General features: G+C 41.1%; 1 protein-coding gene across 1 annotated transcript in view; it reads left to right on the forward strand.

Moving 5' to 3' along the window:
* The first annotated feature begins 17,736 nt into the window (after positions 1-17,736).
* Positions 17,737-18,356, forward strand: part of NID1 (nidogen 1) — a 43,843-nt gene continuing 43,223 nt past the window's right edge. Inside the window, exon 1 of the mRNA XM_041485491.1 lies at positions 17,737-17,988. Coding sequence (XP_041341425.1) covers positions 17,782-17,988 — 207 coding nt within the window. The 5' untranslated portion in view covers positions 17,737-17,781. The remainder of the gene's footprint in view (positions 17,989-18,356) is intronic.

The raw sequence follows: 18,356 nt of genomic DNA on the forward strand, positions 1-18,356 counted from the left end.
AATTTTCTTCCCTTGGCTTCTGATACTTACACAATATGAAGCCTCTGGCTCACAGCTAACAAACCCGTCCATGTTAGAAATCACCTGATTCAGCTCTGATTATCTGCTCATTCAAGCAGCTGAGAATTCAGCTGTGGAACCAAAAATCAAGAATCTTGCTTAAGCTTTCTCAGGTTAATGTCTCAAGAGGGTTTTTAACTCCAGTGTCCTAAATCTATTCCTGTTAGTGCTGACACCGAGGGTATGTCGGAGGAAGATGGTTATGTTGGGAGGTGTGCTCACAGACAGGCCTGAGCAGCTTGGTCCTCCTTCAGTTTCTGAAACTGCGTTGCCACGGCTGTGCTCTGAATGTGACCACTGCAGAAACTTGTCAGCTACAGGGCTGTCCTTGGAGCTTTGATGAAGATGGTTTTGTTGGTGAAGGACTCCAGTCTAGCCTTTCTGGGATATAAAAACAGGGTGGAGAGGGATAGCTACTGTAGCTGGAAGCAAAGGATCTTGTCTGCCACTGCAAGGTGATGTAACTGAGCAGAGTAACAGAATTCCTGAGATACTTGTCAAGATCACAGCTCAGAGATGCATTCCTACAAGGCGAGCTTTCTTTGATCATTAGTGAATCTGTACTTCAGCACATCTGGAAAGACCTGAGATACATTTGTATTTCCTGGGCTAAAACCAAGTTGTAAACAAGCCTTTTGTAAGCAAATCTGCATCCAACTTTTGACAAGTCAGATTGAGCCAACAGTGCCCTTCCTTGCCCCCACACACGGATCATTTGGATGCCGTATCCCGTGTTCACCCTCGTGTGTTTGTGCTGGGACCTTCCCGCTGGCAGGGGACTTGTCCAAGCTGTCAGTGCACACCTGAGGGCAGAGCACTCCGGTAGCACCTCCAGCTCCGATCAGAGGAACGAGACAGAGCTGGCACCTGATCTGCCAGCAGGCTGCCATCTGCTGCCCCCGATCATGCTGCGTCCCCGCCCCTCCGAGGGGCCTCTCTGTCGGCGGGGAGGAGGTGAGGACACTACGGAGGCGTCTCTCGCCTCGAGCCACCGTCCCCTGTCCCCGTCTGCCAACTGGAAGGGACAGGGAGGGCTGGCTCAGAGCCCCCCACTCTGGGAGCCGCTCCGTGTGGCCCGGGGCCGCGGGGACAGGGGCAGAGGTGGCGGCAGGAGGGCAGTGCCTGCCCCAGGAGCAGGACAAGGAACGCGGGGAGCGGATCCTGCGCGCCCCTTCCCTCACAGCGGGGCGGGCGCAGCCGCCGCCGCCCGGGCCCTCCTGGCCCGCCGGCGCCACCGCGACCCCTCGTGGAAAGGAGGGACGGGAGCGGCCTCATCTGCTGCTTGGTGATGGGCTTGAATTCCGGCTTTTGGTAGGGTGGGGCTGTTTGGTTTGGGTTTTTGTTTAGTCAGTTTGTTGTTTTTTTTTTTTTTTTTTTTTTTTTTTTTTTTTCTTTTTCCTTCTGCTTATTTTTCTTCTGTTCACCTGAGATGGACGCAGAGATTGCAGCTGCTGGCTTTCCCCTCCAGCTCAGTGTGTGCTGAGGGCATCTGCTTTTCCACAGTGCCAGCCTGTTTTCTCCATAAAGCTCCCCTGGAAGAGGAGCAGAGCTTGTTGCACAGCTTCATGTCCCCCAGCCAGCTGCATTTAGCCAGGCGGTTTCCTGTCCCGAGCGGCAGCTTTTCCGTGTTTACTCCTGTTGCAAAGCAGTAGCCAGCATTGTCCTGATTTATTCTGCAGGGTTTTACTTGCTTGTGAACTGTGCCTTAGTGGCAGAAATCGATTGAGCTTCATCTCCTCCTCCTTAATATCATTAAAATACATTTATGTGAAAAATAATAGTAGCTGGCTTAACAAAACGTTGGTTTTACTGGGGGAAAAGTGCCAAGGTTGTATTGTATGTCCATAAACGGAACTGCTTTTGTTTCAAACACAGTAAAATAAAACATGATCTTTTCATGAGTGCAATAATCATGCCAGCTATTTGTTTGTTTTATCATGCAGAATATTAAGTGTGTTAGACTTCAAATGGCCCAGCTGAAAAAATTGCAGTAAAAGTATAAAAAAAAGAGAAAATAACAGGGAAAAAAAATAAAAGGAGAAAGAAGAACGTTTGAAGAAACAGAGTTGCAGATGTTTTTACAGGAACAACATTAAAGAGAAAATCTGCTTGGAGACAGTAAATGACATTTTGTAACCTTTGGGATTTTTTGTAAAATTCTCACAAGCAAGTTGTTTGATGATACCATCATGTGGATAGCAAAAAACTCTGTCTTTTTAATTTCTCTTCATAAAACTGTGTCTATGTAAGTTTACTATATTAAATAAGCATCTTAGCCACTATTGTGGCTTAACCCCAGCAAACAACTCATCAGCATTATTGTACTAAATCCAAAACACAGCACTATCAGCTGAGAAGAAAATTTACTCCATCCCAGCCAAAACCAGCACAACTACGATTATACTTTCTTAATAATAATATTTGTCAATAAATTTATAATAAATCATAATTATAAAAAAAACCACATTATATAGCTATATTAATATTATCCTTGATATATTGCTAAATAGAATTTAAATTATAATTGGGTAATAATTTATAATGTCTTAGCATTAAGTAACAAGATATTAACTATTTAAATATGAGGACATGATGGTTGTTGCTGTGAGTTTTTGGACACCATTGCAAGTGCTTTGTAGTTTTACCTTAGTGAAAATTTTTCCTGCACAGTCCTTACTTAGGAGGACAAAATGGTAATGCAACAAATGTTTTAGGAGGAACCAGAGTTGTTAAAATATGATATGGTTGGTTGTAAAGTTTAACATATGTGTGAGCTGAGGTTTGGTTAAATGAGGGTTTGCATCAAATCATATCTGCTCTTTGTAAGTACAGGGAGAGCTGAGGAATTCTGCAGAGAGGAGAGGTTAGAAACTATCCAGTGGTACATGCTGTGAAAGGAAAGGGAATAGAAAGATTTAACAGCTGGGATGGAGAGCAGGGAGTAAGTATTTAGCCTGGACATACTTCTATCACTTCCAGCTGTGCTGACTGTAGTTTATTTTTGAGTAAAATACAGTATAGCCCAATGGGAGATTTCCAATCCTTTTATAGAATGGACAACTTTGCAGTAAAATGACTTCAATCGTGTTTGCTATTAAAATGTTTTAAGAGGTGTGTTCCTGCATGCAGCTGTATTTTCTTCATCTTAACTGTGTCATTGCAGAGAATGTTTCATCAGAAACTGCTCGATTTTGGGCTATTTTTCACATTTTGTTGCCCCATATTTTTTTAAGAAGTAATGACTATCTCAATCTCAGCTAAGGAAAGGTGGTAACAGCCATGTGATTAATGAATAGAAAAAATATACAGAATTTCAATCTACCTTAATGAAAGAAACTGAGCAGATGAATTTGAGTTTTATTAACTGGTATGAAATGTTTTCAGATTTGCATAACCTAATTTATAGGTTTAAATGCAAGACATGTACTAAAGAGGCCTCAGCCAAAAGCATCAATGAAATCAGCTAAAATCAAAAGTGACATTAGGAAACTGGCAATTCTTCTTGGGACTTCTTGTCCCAGCATATATCCTGCAAAGTATTGGGGGTTTTGAGAACCACAGGTAGAAAATTGTAGTCCTTCAAGGTATATGGCAGTTGGCCATTTATTTTACATCACTGTGTGTCCTGTTGTCCTGTGCTAAAAAAATTTTAACACATGAAGGAGAGAAAGAAAAAGAGAGAGAAAGAAAGGAGAGAAAGAAAGGTAGGTTGATTCATTTCCAGGCCTGCATCTTCAAAGGTAGGCTATGCAAGCCTCTGTCTATCAGCAGGCAGCCTTGGTAATAATCTGGTTACAATCTTATCAAATCTGTTCTAACGACCTATCTATTTTATTATGTTTATCAATAATTTTTAAGTAGAGGTAGCAAAATAGTAATGTCAGAGAATGTTTGCATTAAAAAAAGCATATGATTTGGTAGTCAGAAGGGAGGATGCATGGTTGGTTTCCTCCATAGAGCTCTATAAGTGAGTAACACAAGAAAAATTCAGTCTTCCAAGTATTTTCAGAAGACAGAATAAATCTAAATTACTTTTATTTATTAAGCTTACAGACCTTTGTAAAAAGAAAATGATATCTATTTTAAGCAAAATGAAAATATGAAGCTAGTTTGTACACTGCATCCTCTTTATAAAAGCCTTATAGCAGTATATAAAAATTAATGATAGAAGGCATGATATATATTTTGGAAAAAAAACCAAAATGTCCTTTATCCTTCAGACAGAGAACATGGAAAAATATCAACCATTTAAAATTCATCATAAAACCTGAGATTTTTGAGGACATATAAATGTTTTTATGAAATTTTGAGATAGATAGTCATATATGCAAAGTAATTGAAAATCCTGAATGCTCAGTAGTAAAAAATTCTACACTTTCAGGGAGATTTCACTGATATAAACTTAGCAGTCCAAATGTGTTAGCTTTCATTATAAATTCTTTGCTTTTATTACCACCAACCTAATTTTAAACATTTTTTATGTTTAAGCAATTTTATGAGGTTTTTTTAAAACTTGCCTTGCTAATATTAGATCAGTGCATTTTTAAACTCCTAGGAACCCACTGACAAATTGTTAAAAAGAAGCTGACAAATTGTTAAAAAGAAGCTTAAACATTACCAGAATTGGATTGGAGTAAGTAACTTTACTAACAGCGCCACCACATGTCTTTTTGGGCAGAGACACTTAATGTTGATTTTATCCCCCCACTCAGCGACATATTTCTGTCTTGGAAAACGACTCCTTTCTTTGTTGAAGTCTCTTTATATACTCATCTCACTCATGTTTCTATGATATACTGGATGAAGATCTAATCCAATGAGAATTCTTACACACGGTTAGGGTGTCCAGGAACTTGTGCTAAGAATTACTCCAGTCACTGCAGATGTATTCAGTATCTAGCTACTCTCATGAACTTGGAGAGGGTATTTCAAATGCTGTCTATCCATTTAAATTCCATATGAATATCCACATCCATTAGTTACAGTAAGGAAATATTAATGACCTTTCCCAGTTTCAGTCTAGGTGATTTTGGTTATACAATTGGTAAGAGTAATCAAAATCAAATATCCATATCAGCCAGCTCTTGGAACCACTGCTACTCTGCATGAATGCACATATGCTAAACAGAAAGAAAATATCCCTCCCACACCCTCAAATAATTATGTCACCAGATTATGAACTGATTTAGGTAGACCCTTATTTTCAACATGGACCTTTATGATTTTATTATTGGACACCTTGATATAAGTAAAGAGTTTCTGTAACTACACAGAATAAAAGTTTTTAAATCATTAATGTGATTACACAGGTGATCTTCAAAGAAAAAGAAAACAAGTTAAAATATGTTGTATGAGCTTAATCAGTCACTACTTCTAAAGGACATTTTTGCAAGCTGCCGTGCATACAGGCACCAGGTCTTCCTCAGGTACACTGGCATAGGCTGTGCCTTTATTTTGTTTGATTGAATTTTGCACATATCCAATGTCCAGAAATCTTGGAGGGAAAATATATGGCAATAATTTATAATCATTTAAATAGTTAAATAAAACAAATAAAATTTAAAAGTTTAACTTTTAATTACAAGCTCCAAAATAAGATTGATACTTTAACTAAAGTTCTAATTAAGATTAGTCTGTTTGGGGAATACATATTTTCATATATATTGTAATTAACACTAAAATTAAGTGCTCTTTCTTTGCATAAGGCTTACAGTCCCTGACCTTGCTTTTACATCGCGTGTGTGTTAGTGACTGGAGGCAGCTGGGGGCCGCTTACAGAGGGCATGACCTATTAATAAGTCTAGTAAAAACATGTGTTTCTCTAGATTTAACACAGCAGGTCTAGCAGCAGCTCCGATCAGCCCCTTCCCTGCGGGTGCCTTCATGGCAGGGGCCAGCGGAGGGTGCTGGTGTTACTGTTCTACACCCGAGCACGATGGAGAAAAAAACAAACCCGAGGGCAGCATTGTGCTGGGAGTACCGTGTGCCAGCGTGGGATCCTGCGGCTGCCCTCCCAGCACAGCCTGTGCGAGCTGCCACCCGCCACAGCCTCGAAAATCTGTGAAATGGTTAATAATGAGTGACCGTGAGCACCGTCTCCGATCGCAGGATATTGGGAGCGTGACGGGAACAGCTTCCTTTGAGAAGGAGCCTGCAGCAGAGCGCCCCAAAACGCTGGGCGGTAGGCTGTGGTTTGTCTGACTTTCAAAGTGTAAGGCTTGACATGCTGGCAGACACAGCTACTGGACTCAGTCTTCATGGCAGGGGGTTCAGTTTGCCTGTTTCTATTTTGAAATATCGCTGTGGAACTGCACAACAGAGGTTGACATCCTTTAGCATAGAGTCATAGAACATGCTGAGTTGAAAGGGACACATCAGGATCATCATGTTCAACTCCTGGCCCTGTACAGGAAATCTCAATAATCACATCATGTTCCTAAGAGTGTTGCTCAAATGCTTCTTGGACTGTGTCAGACTGGTGCTGTGACCACTTCCTTGGGGAGCCTTTTCCAGTGCCCAAACACCCCTTGGGTGAAAAAGTTTTTCCTGATATGTAACCTAAACCTTTCCTGACTCAGCTTCATCCTGTTTCCTTGGGTGCTGTCACTGATCACCAGAGTGAAGAGATTTGTCCCTGCCCCTCCGCTTTCCCTCATGAGAATGTTGAAGACCATCATGAGATTTCCACTCAGTCTCGTCCAGGCATTGGCTGCACAGTGCATCCTTTGTGGTGAATTTTCACTTCCCCTGTGATACTGTAGATTCTTGGCTATTCACAAGCAATCCTGATGCCAACTTTGAAAAGTCACCTTTTAGAGGCTGCAAAGTATGCAGTAATAAAAGTGTCTTGTGCTGTATCCCGCTTGTGTTGAATAGCATATGCTTGAATCTTTACTGGTTGGCTTTACAGGTAAGAGACCTCTGTCAGGGAAAAAGCTGCTGGAGCCCCCAGCTTCTGCTTTGCTATGGCTGCAGTTTACCAGCTGTCCTAAAGTGAAAGCCTGCAACACCAAGTCTTTAACCCTCACTGAATAGAATCTGAAGACAGAAATATACTGCTAGACATAGGAAGTAGAAGTCAAGCTCACCAAGGGATAACTTCTGAACACAGTGTTTAATCCTCTTAACATCGCTTGTGTGCTGTTCTCTTTTTGGTTGGAACTAACCTCACTCAGATTTTGCTCCTTGCACCAGTACCAGTGCCCTTCTTGTGCTGAGCAGGACAGGCCTGCCTATTCCTTTCATCTCTTCAAGCATCCTTCCTTATTACTGAGTGGCAGCATTTCTCTTTTATTTAAAACCAACAGATGCTCATTTAGAGAATTCACTTGTCTTAGCTGAGCACTGCTGGAGGTAAGAGAGATCTTTGATCAAAGAGGAGATCCCTTTTTCCTGCAGGGTGCCAAGACCAGCAGGATCAGCAAACCCTGGCTTTCATCTGGTATGGCTGGGAGTGCACACATGGCTAGGCAGCAGTCCACCTCTTGCTTCTTTGCCTGCAGGACTGGATAGCCCAAGCTGTGCTCTTCTTCATTACCAGCCCCCTTCTTGGAGTCATCGGGGCAATTTGCACAAGCAAATGCTGGTTGTGACAGGCCTAATATTTGTATCCTCTGACTTAAAAGACTCCCATTCTCTTTTGCTTTCCCACCATCCTTCTCTCATTTGACTCCTTTCTGAAATCCACATTTTCTTCTCCCTGGTTGTTCCTTCTTGATTGAAAAAAAAGACACCCTGAAAGTATGGAGTGAGATTACTGAGTCCAACAGGCTTCCTTTTAGTCCTGGGTCTGGCTCTGCCACAGCAGAAGCAGCTGAGAGCAGCTGGTTCAGATACTGGGACAGTAACTGAGCTGTTACTCTGCTGAAGCAGCACATGCAACAAATATTTATGTCTGCTACCAAGAGGGGAAAAGCATGTTCAGAGAAGATAGACTATTTGGAAATGACCAATGTCCTGACCTCGGGCAAGGCTGAGCAGTCTGGGGGGGATTTCTGTTTAAGTCAGTCTGAAAACCATAATACACTGTGGGGAACGTTCAGAAATCTTAGAAAGTAGAAAAATTATTACCATTAGTGAAATAATAAGGATAATGTACTTGTAAATTCTTCTGTACATATAGCTTATATGCAGTTGAATATAAGCCTCAAGGTTGCAAATACTCAGGCAGAAATGTTCCCAAGTTTTGGAGAACACTTAGATGCATGAAACATGCAGGGCATGCTGATGAATATCTGGAAAGAAGCATCAGCAAGCAAGAAAATTTATTTAGCTTTGGTCATAGTTTGCCAAGCAAAATGGACGTGATGGTCTGGAAACTTCAAATGTAAGGTTTTCTTCAGACAAAGATCATACTAAACAGAATTTCCTCTCTAATTGTCCTACCTTGGTATTTTGCTGTCCTTGAATAAGAGGGTTGTTTGAAAAATACTGCACTGTCAGGGGTGGCTTTATGCTGTTGTATTATTTTTTTTTTTTGTTTTACTTTACTCTGAAGCATACATCCTGTTTTCAAAGTAATGGCACAATTTACAGAGAACAGAAACAGCTTGCAGATAATTCTTCCACCACACAGAATGAAAATTGTTGCATAAGTGTTTGTATCATTCCCTGCTTACTAAGCCGTAATTCGTCAGTCATATGCTCCCCAATGGGGCTGAATTTGGCAGCCAGCAACAGAATCCTTTGTTACATATTCACTGTAAAAAACTTTACTCCTAATTTTTCTTTGGGATGGTTTTTTCATTAATTTTTTTCATGTGGTAGCCCACAGAAGATCTCAAGTTGGTGAGCTTTTTCTGAGGCTTGTGAGCTTTAGGAATAACTACACAACTTCACACTCTGCATATCCATAGAGAGGATAATTAGCTGAATTTGGATTTTCTTGAGTAGAAACATGATCTGCTCCATTTTAGAAAGCTGCTTCTGATTGCTAGGAAATCTCCACTGAGTTTCCTATGTGTCTTCTGATTTGCCAGGTGGACAAACTGTATTTCTTTGATACCTGAATTTTTCTCTTTGGAAAGTGGAATGACAATAAATGTTTCTTAAATCATCAGAAAAGGTTTTGAAATTTGGAAGAGTGGAAGTCTGACAAATGGAAAGTGCTCTTGAAACTATTACATCATGATTTTTGAGAATATTGTACCGTGATTGCTTGGTGAAAATTGCTTTATGTTTTAGCACTGTTGCAGTGATAAGCCACAGGAAAAAAAATATTTTGGATAAGACAAAGTCATGTTCTGACTACTTAAATAACTGAATTTTATTTACTAAATGGAAGAAGCAAAGAACAGCAGATTTCCTGCAGAAAGAGCACAATGCTCTTGTTTGTTCAAATGCTGTGGCTCATTCTTCAGAAGTTATTCTTCCTCCTCAGATGAAAGAAAGGTTAATATCCACCAAAAAATCAATAATTTTCTTAAAACTTCTGTCCAATATAGTACTTTTTTCCCCCCAATTATTTGTTTCAACAATTTAATCTACAATTTTTTCAGATTATACAAGCTGTGACAGATTGAATAGGGGTGTCTAAATGACAATTTTGCATTTTATTTAATGGCTCTAAAGATGGATGTGTTGTTGGATAGGACGGGCATTTTAAGGGACAAATGCATTAAATACATAAAATCAATAAATAACAATTATTATATATTCCAAGGAAAAATAGAGAATTAAGGACAAGACATAGTTTTGTTTTGGACAATACCTTTTCTTTCCTAAGTTATTTCCTCAAGTTTAGTGGTCTTACTTGTAAATAAGTATAACCCATGCTGGCAGAACTGCGCAACTGTGTAACTTTGAAAATCTGTGCTGCTGGAAAACATTCAAATGTTTTCCATGCAGGAAGTTTGAAGGAATCATAAAAGATTTACAATTAAAGGGAAACAGACATGGGTTTCTCTGAGAAAGAACTCAAGGAATGAGAACTGGTCAATGAGCCATAAAGAGGGTCAGCCCTAAGATTCCATAAGGTTAATAAAAACACTCTTCTGAAAAAAGATAAAGAAGGAAACTAAGATACGGATAACCAGTACAGTGTTAAAGACCCTTGTGGGGAAAAGGTAAAGGAGGAGGATGTTAACAGTGTGTTCAGAGAGCTCAAGGGAGAGAAGACAGGACAGGTGAGGTCATCTGGTTGGAGGTCCAGTAGTGACTGCAGAGCAAGAGCCAGTAATTATCTGAAAAGGCTTTGGTAACCTTTCATTTGCTAGTGTCGCTTTTTAAGTTGTAACAGTCTTGCTATCTCTCCCCCTTGGCAAGCTTAGAAACCTGCTTCTGGCTGCAGGTACACAGGTACCTCTGTATTCCTAAATGACAGATGGCCAAGGATCTCCCTCATGCACCGAACTCCTGAATATCCAAGCTGCCCAAGTACTAGCTGATCTCCTGCCCGCTCCAAAAGGCTCTTTACAAGACAAAACACAGGGTGGTCTGGCAACAGTTTGCTCCAAGGACCACGCTCAAAAGGCAAACACAAGTCACGACCAGACTTGGTTCTTGCTCTTTCTCATCCTCCAGAGCTAGCTCAAAGGGTTTGCAACTTCAAATACCTCGCATTCCCTCATGTTGCTGGCTTTGGTATGTGACATGCCCTTAGTTTTGTGCTTTAACACTGCTGGTCTCTGTAATGGTTAATTTTATTTCAGACACACTGAACATGAGTAGGAAAGAGGGAGAAGAATATAAAAAGACATCTCATAGGGCTACAGTAGCCCAGCAGAGGTTGAGGGCTAAATGCTTTGCAGGGTGGACACTCCAGTGAGGTTTGGGGTTAGTAGTTTGGACACAATCCAGCCCTTGCTAATTGGCCTCAGGGAGCACCCTCTGTCCCTCTCTCAGCTGGGAGTGTAGACTACACAAGAAGTTTGTTTCCAGCAACCTCTTGTAGAAAAAACTTTTCGTGCTCTCATCCTGTCACTTCTCCAGTGAATAAGTTATTGCACCAATTCCAGGGTTTGCAAATCATGCCTATTTTTTTTTACCAGGGGCAATGTAATTGTTTCTGTGCTGAGTGACTTTAGTGCAGATCCCCGTGTTTTATTGTTGCTCTGTGGCAAAACTATAGTGTCACATCCTAGTCTAAAACACTAAATTCTGTTTGGGAAGAAGTGAGTGGGTCATTGCCTGTGTTAATCTGCAGATTCCAAGTGAAGTGAACAGCAATATAAGTCCTTGGGTCAGAAAGAATAAATAGCTATAATTCATGGAATTACTCCTGGGTCTTTTTGAATCTGGACTGTTTCAAGTCAGGCTAAAGTTCACAGTCTTTACAGAGTTTAAAAAAGGAGCAAAAAAAAATCTTTCAGCATTGAAATATTTGGCATGTTACAGCCATCTGCATGTGCTATGTCCAACATTTTAAACATAACTTGCCCCCAAGCACACAAATTAGGTCTTCAGGTTGAAAATGTACAGTCAGGTCTTGAATTCACATGTCTAATCTAAGAATAAGTTATTATATTTATAGCACCTCACAGCTAAAATTTCAATTCAAGACACTGGAAAACCTATGAAGAAAAAAAAAGAACAAAAGTAAATTTTAAAAAGAAACTATGAAACTACTGAATTTATACCCACCAGTTTTTACTACCATTTTGTGTGAAGTGATTGGCAGAATGGTCACTCTGAAATTTTGCCCGTTGACAATGTTCTGGGAGTCTAAGGTTATGATTCAGCCATTCTCAGACAAGTTTTGCCTTCAAGCACACACATCCACCCCCCCACTCCACCTCAGAAAATTATCTTAAGCTCACAGATAAATTTCAGTAACTTGTAGGAAGCTTTGGAGTGTTCCGACTGGATTCCTGAAGGCAAAAAGCCTTTGGTGTAGCCAACCTTGAACAGCCGACCAGGAGACATCAGGAAATGTTTACATCCTCTTTTTTGGATGGAGGAATATTCTTTCCCAGTAGACCTTGACCAAAAATGAAAACATTTATAAGCAACCTCATTAAAGGAAATATTAATACCTATTGTTCAGTCTAGCCAAGCATGGAATTATGGGAACTTTGTTCTTCCTCTCTGCGGGACTTTCACAAATATATCTACATGTAAGGATAAACCACAACCTAATTTTGAAACCATGCAGTTTATGAGAATAGATGTTATATTGATTAAATATTTCTTCCCTTATTTGGTCCTTTTGTAAAAAGCAGTAATTAAAACTGTTGGCCTTTGCTGCACCACTGCATCACCTATCCTGAGTGAAAGTCAATTTCTCTGTTTTACTCCAGTCACTTAAGGTAGATTTTCCTGTGTGAATTTCACTAACTTAGGCAATGGTTTCCACTCCAGAAAAATCAGTTTCACGTATAAGACATTTTCCTTATAAAAAACATCATTCAATAATCTTGGAAGAAAACAGGTTAAGTGTCTTCTCTGAATTGTTGTGAACATTTAGACCCATCTGAGAAATCATATGCTCTTTCTAAATGACGATTGCTGCAAGATACATTATTCTAGCAGGCAGAGAATCCAGGCACAGCTGGGCTCTGTGAGGCTGGCTGGGTGCTCTGCAAACACAAGAAGCTGATGTGAGAGAATAACTTGTCTGTCACAGGAAAGACTGTGTCAGTGTTTCAGACTTTAGTAACCTTCCTGGATGTTTGTAAAAAAGTTGAGGATGTTACCATTTGTTAGAGAATTTCCAGCCAGCACAATCATCAGATCCGTGCTTGGCCTCTCTTTACTTTCTGATTTTCATCTAGAAGCTTTGCTGTTGAGACTCAATGTGGCATCTATTTTTAATGTGTTACATCTGCACCTGCAATTCACAGTGAAATCTGGATGCCACATGAAAGAGAATACAACATTTATCATTGCCTTTGGTTTGGGTTCACATTCAATCTGAAGTAGTGGTTTAACTTGAGATGTACTAAATACTAGTACAATACTAAATACTTTACCAGAATACAAGGATATATATTTTCCCTGTGTAATATCTCTTTTCTGAAATCTGACACAATTATCAGTGGGTTGGAGTAATTATTTCTTTAGTCTTGGGGAAGATAGGTGGTAAATGATACCTTTTCCATAGCTGTTTTCCTGTCCCATTCAAATTGGTTTTCCACATCCCATTCCCATTGTTTGAAAAACAATGTTCCTTCATATTGAAACTGGTTTTTATGTGTATGAGAAAATGATCATACATTTTGTCTTCCTGTCTTCACTGCATTTTTTAAAATTCTGAAGTAATTTTTATTGTCTGTTTGGAGACTTTTATGGCATAAAGCAAAAACTTTTAGATCATAACAAAACAGTAAGACTTGGAGTAGATGTAGTAGTTACTGCTGAGCTGAATATTTAAATATAAGACTAATTATATATTGTCTGGCCCTGTTACAATTCTCTCTTACTACAGAGAAGTTCTAGAATTCTTACTGGATTAGAGACTCTGTTCTTGAAAGAGATCAAACATTAGGATGTAAGAAGGATATTTTGAAAATAAACATATTAAAAAGAAGTCATATTTTTCGTATGACTACATGTCAGGTGGGAGGATTGTAAGGCTACTTTTTTTTTGTCTAGCCATTTTAGAGTGCTAGTATTTTTCTGTTCCACTTTCCATCTAATTTTTCCTAAATGTTAAATTGGGATGAAAAAAAGTGTTCATGACTCTGTACAAGTATTACTTCCTCTTTGAGGTTTTCTTCTGTCCCCTATTAATATAGTTACCAGTTCTGATAACAAGAGATAGAAACAAATTAAGACAACCCCAGAAATACAAAGTGTCTCCTTGCACCAGACCTAGAACGCTCTAAGAACGTCTGTTTCTCCCATGTTCCTTGCCCTGCTCTGGGGCAGGAATCTGCTGCAGCCCTGTAGCATTATATTACAGCAGCATCGCTCTCTGTACTGACCACACCATTGGCCAAGTGTTAACACATCCCCATTCTTGCCCAGGTGTTCTCCAGAACAGGATATGACTTTCCAAGAAGATTGTTCTGCAGTATTGCTGCCTTTTTGTTGCCCTGCAATAGCTCTGCATGAGAAAAAAAGGAGGGATTCTACAATCTTCTATACTCTGTCCTAATGCAGAGGCCAAGAATGAATATCGCCATTCATGTGAACCTCTTCTCAAAAGCATCTAAGAGTGCCTCAGAATTAGTTTCCTTCTGTAGAGAGTTGTGCTGCAAAATACACTTTTTTTTGAAGATGCTCCAGAGTTATGTGCCCTGCCTGGTGACACTGGCTCATGTAGAGTTACAGAAGGAATCTCATCGTGTTCCACTCTAGTGAACAATGAACATTAAGTTCTAAGACAGAGTGATTTAAATTTATGATGTGCACTCCATGATCTTCCTGTGAGCCTTGCCTTTGCTTGTGACTCTCTGATTCCCATGACCCTGTCTCTCTAAAAAATGCTCCTTCTCAGCAGACCTCAGTACTATTCTTTCCTGCCAATATCCCAAATACTCAGTTCTCTCCAGTTTAGGACTACATGGTTACTCTATCCTTTGATCCATCCGCTAAAATGCTTTGTTGTCATTGGACAGCAGAACATCATCATGGGAGGCCCAGGGCATTACTTTCCTTACTCCTTACAGTCATACCAGCAAAGGGAGCACTAGCTGCGTTTTCTCTGTTAATGAAACCTGGGGAGGGGCTTGAGAAGGTCAGGCTTTTCCAAATCTCCTCACGTTTAGGCGTGAAATGCTCAAATATATGTATGTGTGTATCTGTGAGCTATTTTAATACTGTATGAACATAGAAACTCAAGTCAGATTGGCTGGACTGTCTCAATTAATTGTTAAATGCAGAATTATTCTTTAAGGTCTATTGTTTAGTGATCTGATCAATCTAGTGATGACTTCTTAAAGATTTCTGTCATTCTGCTTCCACTATGCCTAATCTACGATTTATCTGAAAATAAATCCCATGGTAAGGAAGCATTTGCTGATACATGGTTTCTTTAGTTATTTCTTTTAGTTATTTCAATGTCCTAGTCACCTGTAATCCTCAAACTCACCCATTTAATTCCTCCATCTGTTAGGTGCCACTCTTCAGATATTTGAGTGAAGATGCTCCATGTCTTTGAAGCATGATCTTAATCAAATATCTTCATTATAATTTAATGAAGTATGTATGTTCAGTTCTTTAGCAATTTCCTTTTGTCCCCTGATCTTTATTTTTCGTTTCAGTTTGAATTCTTTCCAGTGGTGAATTTTCTGTGACACCTCTGATCTCACAAGCAATCTTTGGAAAAGCAGTGTCATTATACACCTTTAGAAAATGCCACCTACTTGTAACAAAATGAACCCAGCTCATTTGTTGTACAGGATCTCAGTGGCTGTTCAGGGAATACTGTTGCTTTGTAAACTGCTGCCATATCTGACTTAATATCCAATGGAAATGTGGAGTTCTTGGTATTTATCAGCTATGAAAGACCTTCTAGAAGGTCTTTTTCAATTGGGACATTCCAGTTTGCATTTAAATACTTTCCTTCCATTCTTAAATCTTGCTGAAGTCTTTTGCATTCTCCATTCTGGTTGGAGTTAGCAATTAATGTCTTCCATTTAATTACAATATAAGCAAACATGCTTTTCCATCTCCTTTTTAGGTCCTTATTGAAGATGCTAGAAAGGACAACGAGAAACTTATTTACTTGTCTTAGAACTAACAATGCTTAAAACTCCTCACAGTGGGAGCTGTATAGAAGGCAAAATTGCAACTACAGCAGAAACATTGCAATCCTCTTAAGGTAAGTATAGACTAAACAATCCCAAGATTGACTAATGGACAAAGGGTTTACCCTAACGTGGCTATTACCCCATGTTTTAAACATGCAGATGAAGATACTTAACTCTTGGGCCTTCAAATCTATTTCAAATTTACTACACTAAGTTTCTAGCTTCTCAGTAGTCCCTGTCCTTCAAATTCTGGACATAATGCTAGGAAATCATGTAAATCTGACAGGAAAATGTTACCCCCTCAGGATCTTCTTCTTGTTTTGCTTATGTCTTCCTTTTTTTGAGTCTTACTGTTGTAGTAAATGTGGCTGTGGAAAACATTAAGCCTAACAGAAATGATGCTCTTGTGAATGTGTACATTTTACCATGGGGGTTAATTTAGGCTTTCTCTTTGCTATGGAGCTGTGTTGCACAAACGCAAAGAACCTTTAGGTTCTGCAATTTGGAAATGGGCCAATGCTGGGGAGATAGGTTTGTAATAGGAAGATGATTTTGTGGTGAAGGCAGCTGGTGGTATGCCAGTGCACACATACAATGTGTATAAGAAGTTACAGCTGGCTTGTGGTTAAGTATGGATTTTCAAATGAGGAGAAAGATACCTTAGCTGGATGTTGAGTCATCTTTATGTGTATGTCTATGCTCAGATATGGAGGTGATCCAGCCAAAAGGCTGCTCTTGTGGCAGTGGTTCCTGGATATGTATAAATGGTAGATTCAGTGAATCCACCAGTTGTTGTCTTAGAGGCTCTGTAATGATGGAGAGAAGTTGCAGGTGAAAGTACAGCGAGAACTCAAGGAGAGCAGACTCATCTTCCTTCTGGACCTCCACACTACTTTGTTTCAGTGGCTGTTTTCATTGACATACAGAACCCAACAGTAAGTAGATGCTAGTGATAATAGTGATTAGATGTTTATCCTTATCTCCTTTAGGCTGGCATGGTTATAGCACTACCCAGGAATGTCGTGTGCTCTTGCAATTTGCCAAATGCAAGATCATACTTTCTTACAAGGGGGAAAAAAAAAAGAAAAAGAAAAAGGTGCAGGCATTTAAAGAAAAGCAAAAAGCCATGCAAAAAGCATGTACGTAGCATTCTGGCTGCCTTTCCTCAGATGATTATCTGCTGTAAACATTCTGTGGACATATCACAGCATATACTTTACTGACCAAGATTTAATCCTTAAACACTGCTGTCCTCACTTGCAAGCTTTAGGAAAAATATAAGAAATATAACCATTCTTCAGTTGCTTCTGAGTGTTCCAAGGGAGCAGGACTGTGCTATAAAACAAGAAGCCATAGTCAGAAGTAATATATTTACATATACCATATTTTTTTCTCTGTATTCATATAATCAGCAATTTTTTTTGTTTGCAGATTTGTTTTATTCATTTTTTAGTTTTATTTTACAACCAAATGCAATTCTGACATGGATGGTGTTAATTTGTGAAACGCGTTCCAATGTATTTATTCATTTCCCCCGACAATGAGCACCTGGTATCAAAATTATTTCAGAAGGCAGCATGGGGATTCATATTTTTGTTTCACGTTGATTTTGGTGTTTGGTCTCGGTTCTCTGGCTGTTAAAGAGGTAGTGCAGCTGCTGGATTTCCAAACTAACGCAGAAATCCCACTGGCCCTTGCGGAGAACCGTGGTGCTTTGAAAGCCTCTGCCGGATGCCTACGACCCCGCACCAACTTAGCCTCCCGAGTTTCGCGCCCCACAAGGGTCGCTGATCCCGAAAGCGGCTGAACATCCCCATTCCCGTGCCCCCGGAGCTCTCCGAAGGTCGGTCCCCGCGGGATGCGCGGACGCCTCTTGGCTCCCGCGGGCGAAGCCCCGGGCCAGGAGCGACCCCCGTGGCGGATCCCCGCAGCCGAGCCCGGTCGGGCTGTGGGAGCGGCCGGGGGGTCCCGGGCCGCTGTTCCGCCCGCCCCGCGCTGCCATTGGCCGCGGCCCCCCCGCTCGCCCGGCCCCGCTGCCCGCGCTTATAGCGGCGGGACGGCGCTGCCGCGGGCGTCGGGAGCCGCCGGGATGCGCGCCCCGCCGAGCTGTCCGCGCTGGGCGCTGCTGGCCCTGGCTCTGCCCGTCCTGGCGCTGCCCTCAGAGCGGCTGGCGCTGCTGCCCCACGGCGAGGACCGCGGCGATGCCGCGCTGGAGCCCGGGGACGATGTGCACTCGGCGGCGCTGGAGCTGAGCACGGCGCTGCGCTTCTACGGCGCGGCCGTGCGCTCCCTCTACGTGAGTGTGGGGCCCCCTTTGGCTGCCGGCGGGTCGGAACCGCTCCTGGGGACGCCTCGGGGAGTTTTGGGTGGGTGCGCGGTGGTGCGTGTGGGTTCCGTGTGGGTTCCGTGAGCGCCGAGGTCAGAGGTCGGTCCAAAGAGCTTAATTGTTCCAGTAGTGTTTAGTCGGGTATCGGGGCCGTGTTAATTCCCTTCTCATACTATGGCCTGGGCAGATTGTTCGAGGTACACAGCCTCCGCTGGGAGACAGTGCAACAGATAGCAGGAGCGTAAAGAAAATGCAATCGATTAGCCAGAGTGAATGCCATCTCCAGGCGTTTTCTGCACTCGTACAGAGTGTGTTCGGCTCAGAAACATCCTCGTTGT

Source organism: Pyrgilauda ruficollis, unplaced genomic scaffold, assembly GCF_017590135.1.
Source record: "Pyrgilauda ruficollis isolate IOZ18807 unplaced genomic scaffold, ASM1759013v1 scaffold70, whole genome shotgun sequence".
NCBI classification, from domain to species: domain Eukaryota; kingdom Metazoa; phylum Chordata; class Aves; order Passeriformes; family Passeridae; genus Pyrgilauda; species Pyrgilauda ruficollis.